This window comes from Dermacentor silvarum, chromosome 1 (assembly GCF_013339745.2).
Source record: "Dermacentor silvarum isolate Dsil-2018 chromosome 1, BIME_Dsil_1.4, whole genome shotgun sequence".
Classification (NCBI taxonomy): domain Eukaryota; kingdom Metazoa; phylum Arthropoda; class Arachnida; order Ixodida; family Ixodidae; genus Dermacentor; species Dermacentor silvarum.
In genome coordinates, this window is record NC_051154.1 from 223,221,389 (window position 1) to 223,233,265 (window position 11,877).

General features: G+C 47.3%; 1 protein-coding gene across 1 annotated transcript in view; it reads right to left on the reverse strand.

Moving 5' to 3' along the window:
* Nucleotides 1–9,455, reverse strand: part of LOC125942141 (uncharacterized) — a 97,673-nt gene extending 88,218 nt beyond the window's left edge. The window contains exons 1-2 of the mRNA XM_049660281.1: nt 9,294–9,455; nt 8,193–8,295 (exon numbers count right to left, since the gene is read on the reverse strand). Of these exons, the coding sequence (XP_049516238.1) occupies nt 8,193–8,295; nt 9,294–9,455 (265 nt within the window). The remainder of the gene's footprint in view (nt 1–8,192; nt 8,296–9,293) is intronic.
* Nucleotides 9,456–11,877: the final 2,422 nt, after the last annotated feature.

The window sequence follows — 11,877 nt, forward strand, 5'->3', positions numbered from 1 at the left end:
GGCATGAACCGCAATATATATGTAGATAAGTGGTATTATGTATTATTCGCGCATGCTCATTAAGTACAAGCCACGCGCTTCTGATAATCTCCCTCGATTCTGATTAACTTGCCATCTTGAAGTCTGTAAGTTAATTATCAAGTGCCAGTCTTAGCAGTTTCCGTGTAAGCAATCAGCCTTTTGTTGTTGTTGTTGTTGTTGTTTTTTTGAGAGAGAGACTTAGGTTACTCCCACAGGTGATGGAATGTAATTTCTCGTCGTTTCATAGTGACGGAATACAGGCGCGTGTGTAAAGTTCTATGTTGGCTGTTTCGCAAACAACAGCACGTATTTTGCACAGTGGCATTGGTACAAAGGCTCTTGGCCCACTCATTTTGGCGAATTCACTTTAAGTAAACTATCACATTTCTTCTTGGTTACCTTCTCTGAGCATTTTAAGAGCGAATATTGTGAACCAAATTCTAGTTTATACTCTACGCTGCTTATATTGTATGCACCCAATACACCTCCGCGTTACGGACTATCCAAGTGGCGACGTAGAGGTAAACAGCTCAGCCACTGCTTGGTACTCATTTTTTCGGAGCGCTTCCGCTTCTATTTATCGAAGCGTCCTCAAAAAAAAATGTCACGACGTTCTATCGGAAACGGACTTTCGTCATGACAGTTTCACAAGGGATAAATTCCCATACAACGCTTGAAAGGGCCGAATAAACAAGCGCGCGCATTGATTCTAATGCGGCTGCAGCGAGCCACTGGAGGGTTCAGCGCCGCGCCGGCCCGGTGAGGGGGAGAAATCCGAGGAGAATTGAGGAGGAAAGCGCGCGCGGGGGGGAGAGTGTCGCTACTTTCTAACATCAAGGGGCTTTACGGCAGCGTAACGGCAGCGTAACGGCAGCGTACTCTACGGCAGCGTAAAACCGCCAATGATTAGAAGTAGCGCCGTCTCCGCCGCCCTCCCCCGTTAGCCTCGTTTCTCCTCGCGCGCTCTCACACCTCGGTGGTGGCGCCCCTTTGTCCGACGCAGCGTAGCAGACGACGCCGCGTGAGTGGATGACGACTGTTCAGTTGGGCGCTTTTGTTTTAACGCGATAGCGTTAAGGGCCCCGTGTGGCATAAAATCCGGCGTCGGTGTCGGCGTAAGCCTCGGCGTCCGTGGCGGAGAAATTCATCCCGAATCACCCCGACCACACAGGCCCTCCGTGTGGCTCAAGGCGTTAGTGAACAAAAATTGAATTTCTCAAAGTAAAATCCGTCGGAAAAATCGTAAAGTACGACATAACTATACTCGCGGGCCACTTTCTATGGTAATGAAGGGAAAGCTGCTGCGGGCGCGTGGCTGCTGCACATGTGTTACCGCGCCAAGAAGTCTGGCAGCGTTTGACAGTGCTTTTGGCTGCTCGGAACAGACGCTGAATCGACGCAGCTTCCACCTGCGACGGTTTCGCGTTTGCCCAGACGCGGAAGGGAAACGCCGCAAAATAAGTAAACTTTTACACTCAGTGGTGTGTTCTGTCTTATTTAACTGTTGCTAATAAGCTGTTTGTTTTCTCTTCTCCAGCCTGAACCAACGTCGATTAAAACGCGGGGCTCTTTTCAGAAAAGCTCTCACTTGTGCGCGCTTTGCCTCCGTAGCTTTCCCTTCATTGCCACAGAAAGTTGTCCGCGAGTATACAACCTACAGACATGATAGCGTCCGATTGTAATTTGAATGTTCGAGAAAACATAATTCTGTTACGAGGAAACTGAAACACAAACCCCTTTTAAAGCCTTTCTACCATAACAACAGCGGCACGCTTGGGTAGGTTACTTGCGAAAACCCCATCCAGATGGCGCTCGCCTCCTCGGCAGCGTAAAACGGCAGCGGCGCGGAGAGACGAAGGTGGAGAGAAGTCACAGGCCTGCGCAGCACACGCAGCACAGTCACAGCGTAAGCTGGCGGAGCGGCTCAAGAGTAGCTCCAATCTGGGCACCACGCACAACAGGGTCTTCGCGGCAGTGTGTTCGCCTAGTTTTGACGAAACGATCTGAACTGTCCGCTCGGCGTCGACGGCGAGCTCCGGCTTGTAATGCTCTCTGCACAGCAGTCGGCTGAGCCCGATCAAGCCTTACAGCTGCAACTTACATGTCGGGCACGCTGCGTTTGCAGGCACCTTAACTAGATGGCGCCACCATACTGGCAGAGGCTCGGCAGCTCGGGCAGCTCGGGATCGCGTTGATTGCGCGCCTCGTCTGAATCGCATCTCGTCGTCTGCGCCTGCGCACGCTGCGTTTGCAGGCGCCTTACCTAGATGGCGCCACCATACTGGCCGAGGCTCAGGTCGTCTGCCCCTGCGCACTTGCCTTAAGGCTGTATCACGGCGCGATTTTCACACAGCGAATTCCGTCGCTCCGCGACCGCCGCGACGTCGCGGGCTCTCCGCGACGGGATTCCAACATGTTGGTAGCTCCGTCGCTGAGTCGCAGCGATCGGCGCGATGTGGGCGGAGCAACGTGACGTAACAGCAATCGCCATCGAAAAAGGCGCTTTCCTCTTTTACCGCGTGTTGGAAGCTCATCAGAGCAATGTCGCGCATCAGTTTCAATGATGCTTTAACAGAGCGTACCCACCAGCGCCTCTGGCTCAGGAGCTTCATGAACAATTTTTGTTTTCTCGAGCTCACACAATTCGTTTAAAACTTTAAAAGGAGAAGATGCACGCTATCCAGGTCAGGAGCAGACGCCGCCTTTAACATACGGCACGTACCCACTTGATCGTCACCGTCGTGAACCTCTCTATCGCTACAAATTCTGCCAGGTGCTTGCACACTCAATGGTCGCTTCTTCTGCAGAAGCAAATACTCCTCCAGGAGAAGAGTTGTGGCTTAGATATATTACCGCAACAACGGGGTACTAAAGGAAACCACCTCACCGACGCCGCGTTAGCCGCACGCTCATATTTGCGGTGTTGTGCAGCGTTTCACTCGCCGCGGTTGCAGACTAAGCGATCGTAAAGTCTCAACGCTTTTAAACATAAAAAAATAGAGTACTCATTCTGTTTTCAAATAATAAAAAGAAAATTTTAATATATGGCTAGTTTCCACGTTGTTTTTACTTAGCGATGCAGGCTTGGATGCTTCGTGGGAAGGGGGCGACCTTCGGCGTCGCTGCGACGGAAAATCGCGCTGTCGCAGACGCATGTGAAAGCTGTCAGCGAAAGTCGCTCTGCGACGTGCGCGGCAGAACGATTTTTTTCGCCCCAATTGCGCCATGTGAAACAGCCTTTATAGGGCATTTTTCCGCTGCCCGATAGCAAGCGCTTGCTTGGCTCAGTGGTAGAGTATCTGGCTTCCACGCCGCGGGCCCGGGTTCCATCCCGGCGAGAATCGGGTACTTTTTTCGCATTTGTGGCGATAGCTGTTACGGCGCCGTACACCGTCGGCGGCGGCATCATCGCGATCCAAAATGGCTATTGGAATGAGCCCAAACCAGCTTACGCTGTAAAAAGAAAGCTGCAGTTGCCGGCAAGCCTGACAAGCACTCAGGGATCTTTGAACGCTATCACGTTCCACTCTTACAGGCGAAGTTTAGGCGTCCTCCAAAGTTTTAGCTCCTATTTATTTCCTGTTGCACTGAAATTACATCCGAGAGCCTTATTTCAACCCTGGGAAGAAGAAAAAGCGGCACTACCGAAATTTTAGGGAGAAACGACATGTAAAAAAAGTGTATGCTTTGGAGTCACGACAGGCAGAGAGTGTGCGCACATGTTCGCGTCTCTTTGTACGGGCTTTCGCTGAGTGCGGTTTGTGAATCGCAAGTAGCTGCGAAGCATGGCTGCCTCAAGTAGTTAATCAGACATAGAAGCTACAAATCTGTTTTGAGTACCGCCGATTATAGATGCTCAGTTATACAGCTACGTCGTTAAGGCGAACGGAAACGGTCGTTGAAGCCACATCAGCCGTTCGGTCATGATGGCTTCGCCTAGAGCCTTACAAGAAACATTAAAATTTATTACGTTGGCACTGACTGTGCGTTCTGGCTGCTAATCTCGGAGCATGCTGAGTACAGCGTCCGGCTTCAGCTTCTTTTTGCCTAAATCGCGCATAATCAAAGGCTCAATTTGGTCATCCGAAATGGGGTCATCTGATCGTAAATATTAAACAAAGCCCCAAACGATTCGTCGCGGACCAACATTAATGAAAAAAAAATCAGTAAGGATATCGTAAATGTATCGTAAGTGGGTGCATGTTATAGGCCGCCCAACGCTGACCACTCGTTTGTCGATGTACTGCATGAAAGCATTACATGTGCTACTCAACTATGTTCCACGGCTGTCGTTTATCTCCCGGGTGACCTTAATTTTCCACTTATTGATAGGCCAAATCTGTCATCATCCTGCCGCTCCTCTACTGAATTTATTAGCTTAACACTAGATTACAATCTAACCCAGATAGCCGATCAACATACCCGCGGTCCCAACATCTTAGATTTAGTATTAACCACCGCACCTCATACAGCCGGGCCTATTGCTTATATAGATGGCTTGAGCGATCACAAACTTCTTCAATTAAACATTAATATTCCACAAACGTTCTATGGGGTTCAGACTAAAAGCATTAGAGATTACAATTGGGCCGACTATAAAAATATTTATGCTGAATTAGCTATCTTTCTTACTGAAGACTTAATGCCATTCTTTAATTCAAGACCAGTAAACGACAGATGGGAACTTTTTAAGCAAAAATTAACAGCACTGGTAGAAAATTACGCTCCAAAAATCTTTATAGCAAAGGACAGGTATAATCCTTGGTATACTAAACACCTTCGAACATATAAACAAGAAGAAGCGTCTGTATCGGGCGGCCAGATGGGACAATCAAGCCTCATCTTGGGCGGCATAGAGTGATTTTCTGAAATCTTACTGCAAAGAGCTATGCGCAGCCAAAGACAAATATTTTTCGCGAGAGGGGATAACCGCCATCCCCAAAGAAATTGCCAACAGGTTAAGAATACCCCCCATCCCAAGAAACATGCACCCAATATACAACGACGAACGCAGGAGAAGCAGAGTCCAAAGACTCCAAAGCTCCCTCCTCCAAAAACAAGGAGTAGTGTACACCGATGCGGCAGAGTACCCAGAAGGGCACTACGCTGCAGTGGTAGTGAGCGACAAAGGTGAGCTAATCTCGAGCTCTAGTGTGAGACACTCTTCACCAGAGGAGGCAGAGATTGCGGCGATTGCCCTGGCAATCACAAACCCATCAACCAGAAAAATCATCACCGATTCTAAAGCTGCAATCAAAGCCTATGACACTGGTAAGGTGTCCAAAGAGGCCGCCAAAATTCTGCAAGCAGGCAAGGAGAACGTACCCAATGACCTAATTAGAATAATATGGGCGCCCGCTCATAGTGGACTCACAGCGAACGAGATCGCCAACGAGGTCGCCCGAGGACTTACACACCGGGCCCCAGCGCAGGCATACTACTCCCTGTCCAAAAAGCGAGACTTAACCACTTACAGAGAAATTCTACAACACTATAGAATGGGCAGGAGAACTTTTCCTCCCCCCCCCCCCCCCCCCCCATAGATCTCTCACAAAGAAGGAAGAAGTAATCTGGCGAAAACTGCAGACGGGTACCTTCCCAAACCCGTATATCCTACATAAATGGCATCCTGAGGTGCACTCTTCAAAATGCAAAAACTGTGAAGGCATAGCGACCCTAAATCACATGCTTTGGGCTTGCCCAGCGCTAAACGGTCTACATGGGAACCAAGAGTCATGGGAATCCTCTCTTCATAGCCAGGAAGAACATGCCCAAAAACAAGCCATCTGTCAAGCCCAGGCCGCCGCCGGAAGCCAACTGATTCCGGCCGACGTCTAGGGGGGAGGTAGGCGGTGAAAGGGGGAGCTGCGTCTCACCCCGATCACCCATACTCTCTGACGGGTGCAAATAAAGTGCTTTCTCTCTCTCTCTCTCGCGTGATCTGCCATCTCTTCTAATCAATAACCCCAGAAAATTCTGGCAAGTTATATCACCAGATACCACTGTCCGCAATATTGTGCTACATGATGATGGTGAAAGCCCTTTCTTTGACGTTAATTGTCCAGTAGCGTTTTACAATTTTTTCACATTTGTTTTTACACAGGAAGACTGTTCCACTGTTCCCATAGTTCCTGACTTTGAATATCCTTTTATGGTACCAATAGAAATTACAGCCGATGGCATTTCGTCTTTAATAAATAATCTGAAATTATTCACATCTTCCGGCCGTATAGATAATATCAACTTAAAAATACTAAAAAATACAATTACAATTTCAAGCCAAATTTTGTGCCATATTTTTAGGCAATCCTTATCATCTGTCGAACTACTCCTGGACTGGAAAATTGCAAAGGTTATCCCTGTGTTCAAGCGTGATAACAAATACTCTCTACGAAATTACCGTCCCATCTCATTAACATGCATCTGCTGTAAACTACTGGAACATATCATAGCATCTCATATCTACCAGCATTTAGAATCAAACGACTTCTTTTATTTTAACCAGCATGGATCCAGAAAAGGCTTATCTTGTGAAACTCAGTTGCTCGAACTTACAACAGAATTACATTCCAGCATGAATAACAAACAGCCGACTGACTGTGTATTCTTAGATTTTTTCGAAAGCATTTGATCGTGTCGCTCATTGTCGCCTCATCTTAAAATTATCCGCACTCCGAGTGGTTTCATTAACTTTATCTTGGCTCCGAAAGTTTCTGTCCTGTTCACTGTTAATAACCACTCATCGCTTCCTTCTGACGTTACTACTGGCGTTCCGCAGGGCTGTGTCCTTGGTCCACGTTTTTTTCTTAATTTTCATTAATGACCTTCCACAAAACATATCATCGCAGATAAGGCTTTTCCCAAAAGATTGCACTTTATGTCGTACGATAACAACATCCGACGACCATTTATTACTGCAGAATGACCTTAACCTTGTCAGTTTCTGGTGCAGTACATGGTAGATGACCCTGAACTCAGACAAATGTAAAGTTATGTCCTTCTCGCGAAAACATTCAAACTCTCGCTTTTCTTACGTCATAAATAACACCGCCGTCCCTCTGACATCGTCCTATAAGTACCTTCGCATTGAACTTACAACTCATCTTTCCTGGAGTACACACATAACAGCTACCTGCGCAAAAGCTTCAAAAACTCAGGGTTATCTCCGACGGTATTTCCTGAACTTGCTCGTCAATTACTTTTCGTTCTGCAGGAGAAACTCGGTACGGCTTTTGGTGAATAGGCGTCGCTTGGCCCGTGTTTATGCGGTGCTGCGTGCGCGAGTCAGGAAGCGAAATTGGACGCTCATCTCGCGCGAAATCGAATACTGGCGCGTAGCGGACGAGCACCCTTTGCAATTCTTTCCGCCCTGAAGAGGACAGCGACTTGTTCGTCATGCGGTAGAACTCCAAGGTGTAGTCACGATTTGCTGCGCTCGCGTCAAGAGAAGTGTCAACAGCAGCAATAGTGACAGACGCTTCTGAGTCAAAGGTGGCCAGCTTTAGTCCAGTCGGCAGTAAAACTTGTTGCATAGACGTGTTCACCGTGCACAAGTGAGCACGACCATCTAAGCATTCTATAATGGATCGAGGAACCAGAATATTGTTCTTAAACATGGTAGGGAAGTATGCCTCAATTAAACCGTGACAGCGATGCGGAGGGTCATCCGTGCATGGAAGTCACTGGAACAAATGCCGCTGTCTGAGCCGGTAAAAATACATCATGGGACACGGAAAATACTTCCTGCTTGTCCACGTCAGATACTTCTGGTAATGGTGTTATCACGTGATTTCGAAGAGAAACTTCACCAGCCCCACAGTCTAACAATGCACCACATTCACCAAGAAAGTCCATCCCAACGATGATGTTGTGAGTTGTGTGTTCCAAAACAATAAATTCAGTTGGAAAATCTTGTCCACCAACACTCACTATAGCAGAGCAAACACCAACGGGCCGCAGGGTTTCACCTCCAACTCCACGAAAAGTAGTCTTTCGATCCCACGCGAACATAACCTTGTGTCCAAGACGATTTTTAAACGAAACACTCATTACTGAAACTGTAGCACCGGTATCCACTCAGGCATCAGTATTTAAACCATCAACACAGACACACACTTTGTTTTTGAGCATGGCGACAGGCGGAGGACTACGTGACCGTCCCGCGACCTCACCTCCATCGGTCGCACTAGATAGTTTCCCAGCTGGGATGGTGGTGAACGTGAGCGACGGCGAGGCGATGGCGAGCGGCGAAAGCCGGTCGGAGGTGGAGTAAGACTGCGGTCGGAAGCCGGAGACTCACGCCGGGATACATGTTCACGCGGATGTCGTCGAAGAGGCACAGCGGTCTGCCACGGCGCCCTGTAGCGCCCTCCAGATTGATAACCGGGGAAGGCCGACACTGGCTGCTGCCGCCTGCGACAATACCTGGCGATATGTCCACGGATTCCGCAGCTAAAGCAAATAGGTGGCTCCCGGTACACAGGGTTGTCATAAAATAGGGTTTGAGGCTGGCTGTATTGGGGAGAAAGGCGTTGGGGTGGTGCAGCCTGGCGGCGTTCGAAGTTAGGTGAAGGATGCCGGAACTCCGCCGGGTCGACGCGGACGCGTTCATCACGCAAGGGCCGATTTTCGCTGTCCGTTTGCAGTTGGCAAAGTACCGGCTGTGCAGGACAGCGTTCATCAAGCGTGGATTGCTGGTATTCCCGTGATGCGTCTCTTCCTCCACCTTGTGCTTGAAAGTGAGCCAGTTCTTCGTTAATGAGTTGACGTACTAACAAGGCGATGTCGTGTCAGGTAGAGATGTCCACGCTTGCGACAGTGGTCACGTTGTCAAGTCTTCCAAACTTTGGCAGTACTCGTCGCGTCTTCAGAGCCTCAAAAGCACGGCAGTGACGTCTTAGATCTGAAGGGGTACGCAGGTCTTCCTTTGAAATAAGAAAATTGTAGACATCTTCAGCCATGCCCTTCAAGAGATGTCCAACCTTATCTTCATCCGACATGCCCGTGTTCACAATTCTGCACAGTTTTAACACTTCTTCAATGTAAGTTGTGCATGTTTCACCGGGCAACTGTGCTCTTCGCGCAAGCGTATGCTCAGCTTTCTTTCTTTTTGAAATTGAGTCGCCGAAGCAGCACTTGATTTCCTCAACGAACCTTTCCCACGTAGTCATCGTGCTCTCGTTGTTATCGAACCAGAGAAGGGCGGTTCCGGTGAGAAAGAAAACGACGTTAGCAAGTCGCGCCGTAGAGTTCCAGCCATTGTGAGCGCTTACCCGTTGATAATACTTCAGCCAGTCGTCGACATCCTCATCAGCTTTACCGGAAAAGGTGCGCGGTTCTTTCTGAGGGATCCAGCAGATGACTTGCCTGGGGCGCTCACTATCATCTTGCATGCTTGTGTCATGGCTGCCGCCAGCTGCTTGCGGCTCGTTCATGTCCGTGTCTTCAGGTGGTAGTTCGACCAAGCGCCGGCTTCGTCGGAGGGTGAGGAGAAGAAGGTTGTCCAGAGCGATTACCCAGCACCGTCCACCAAAGTTGTTGCGGGTGAGATGGGTTTATTTACAAGATGATCGAGGGAGCGTAGAGATGAGATCGCAGGCAGTCAGGCATTGCAGATGTATGATGATGATGATGATGATGATGATGATGCCTCAATACTTGGCACAACCCACTGAGGGGGATAGGCCACAGATGTAGTTGTTGTTGTTGTTGTTGCCTCAAAACATGGCTCGTACCCACGAGGGGGATTGACCACACTGGATAAAATAAAACATGCACCTAACAACGAACAAAATGGTAAAGGTGAATAATCAAAATGAAGATTTTGGTAACTCCTTAACACAGATTTTAAGATGTCCTATACTGAAATTAACTTAATAAAAATTAAGAGAAAACTAACTACAAAAATAACAAGGTAACATGTCCCACGGTCGGTGCCCTAGCAGCGTAACCTTCCGGATGCTTCAATAAATTTGTGAACAGCAGTGATCATAGAGCCCTGACTTGTGCCTAATTGACAGGCCCCAAAAGACAAAATGTTTGGCGTTGTAAGTGACAAACCCAGATTACTGCTTGGAAATAACAGAAACATTCTACGGAGGGAGGAGAAGCGGTGGCAAGAAAGAAAGAAATGGTCAATAGTCTCCGGTTGATTACAAAACGAGCAGAGATCAGTGATTGATAAACCGGATCTATGAAGATAAAAATTTAGGCGGGGAACTCTGCAGCGAAAAGTTGACAGCGTCACCTCACATTGGCGTGAAAGGCACTTGCTCGTGTTCCACCGAAATTTTAAATGTTGAAAATCGTCTGAAGAAAGTATGGACGAGTCATGGCAACTCAGCAATAAAAGGCGTTTAAATCTAGCTCCTGTTATAAACGAGAAATCAGGAAGAATATTTATGACCGGACCATTTAGTGATGTCGAAGCGAGCGAGTCAGCTGATTCATTTAAAAAGATTGCACTATGTCCGGGGACCCAGACAAAGCGGACTTCGGATAAATTTTCTGGGGCAAGAGTCGAAAATATACTCAGTAGGTGTGACTGATTATTGGAAGTTAAATGTGTACAGACCGAAAGCGCATCTGTAACAACTATTACCTTAGAATTATGTGGACCCAATTTTCGGATGGCAAGAATAACTGCCAGAAATTCTGCAAGAAATATTGGAGTGTAATCAGCGAGACGGAGAGCAAAAGACCAGTTGAGTTGATTCGAAAAGATGCCAACACCAGCCTTCTCTAAATTTTGTGATGCGTCCGTAGAAATAACCAAATGAGACGGAAATTGACTAAGATGGTCTTGAAGGAGACCTTCAAGTATGCGCGCAGGAAGAAGTTTTGCGTGTTTTGGAAAAATATCATCAAAAGTTAGTTTTATCTTGAATGAATTAGATTTTGGAGAAATCAGGCGCGGAAGGCTAACTTGAAGTTTAGATAACAGCGATTGAACAAAAATAACTTGTGGCTGTCGGTAACGCCGCCATCCTGTTCTGAAAAATGATTCTGGTGAATTGATGAAAACGGGTTGCAAATTGGAAAGGGGTGTATCATAAAGCTTCAGGAAAGTCAGGACCGTAAGTTGCTTAAATCTGGAATCAAGCGGAATAATTCCAGACTCCAGATAAAGAACATTATTAGCCACAAAACTTGGCAGCCCGAGGCAGAGACGCAGCGCTTGCCTTTCCAGTAGAATTAAAGGTCTTAGCTTGTATGCTGCACATCCTGAAAAAAGAACACAACCAAATTCTAGGATGGGGCGGACGTAAAGCTTATAAATCATCAGCAACGTAGATCTACGCATCCCTGTGTTTTTATTGCTGAACCGGCGCAACAATGCCATTGCACGTTCTCCTTTATTAGCATTTGCTTCTATTTGCTGCTGCCAGTTTAGCTTACCATCATAAGTTATCCCTAAGTGCTTCAAAGTTGGAACTTGCGGAATCGGCTGATTACGATAATGAAGAGAAATAGAGACAGGATTTGACAATGGAAACACCAGTAGAGCGCATTTCTTTACGTTAAGCGAAAAAGACAGGCCGTCCAGCCAGGACTCGAGTTCAGACAAATAAGATTGCAAAATTTGGTATAACGTATTAATATCCCTTGCTGATGAGAAAAATGCAATGTCATCAGCATAGAGATAGAGTTGTACATCCTGATGGATTGGCACAGAAGATAACAAAATATTGAACAAAAGTGGCGAAAGAACTGATCCCTGTGGTACGCCTCTCGTCTGATTATACGTATCCGATGTCACCCCATCCTTGAAACAAAAAAATTCTCTATCTAAAAGGAACTCTTGTATCCAGGCTACTAAATAGTCTGGAACAGAACAGCTAACTAAGCGAGAAATTA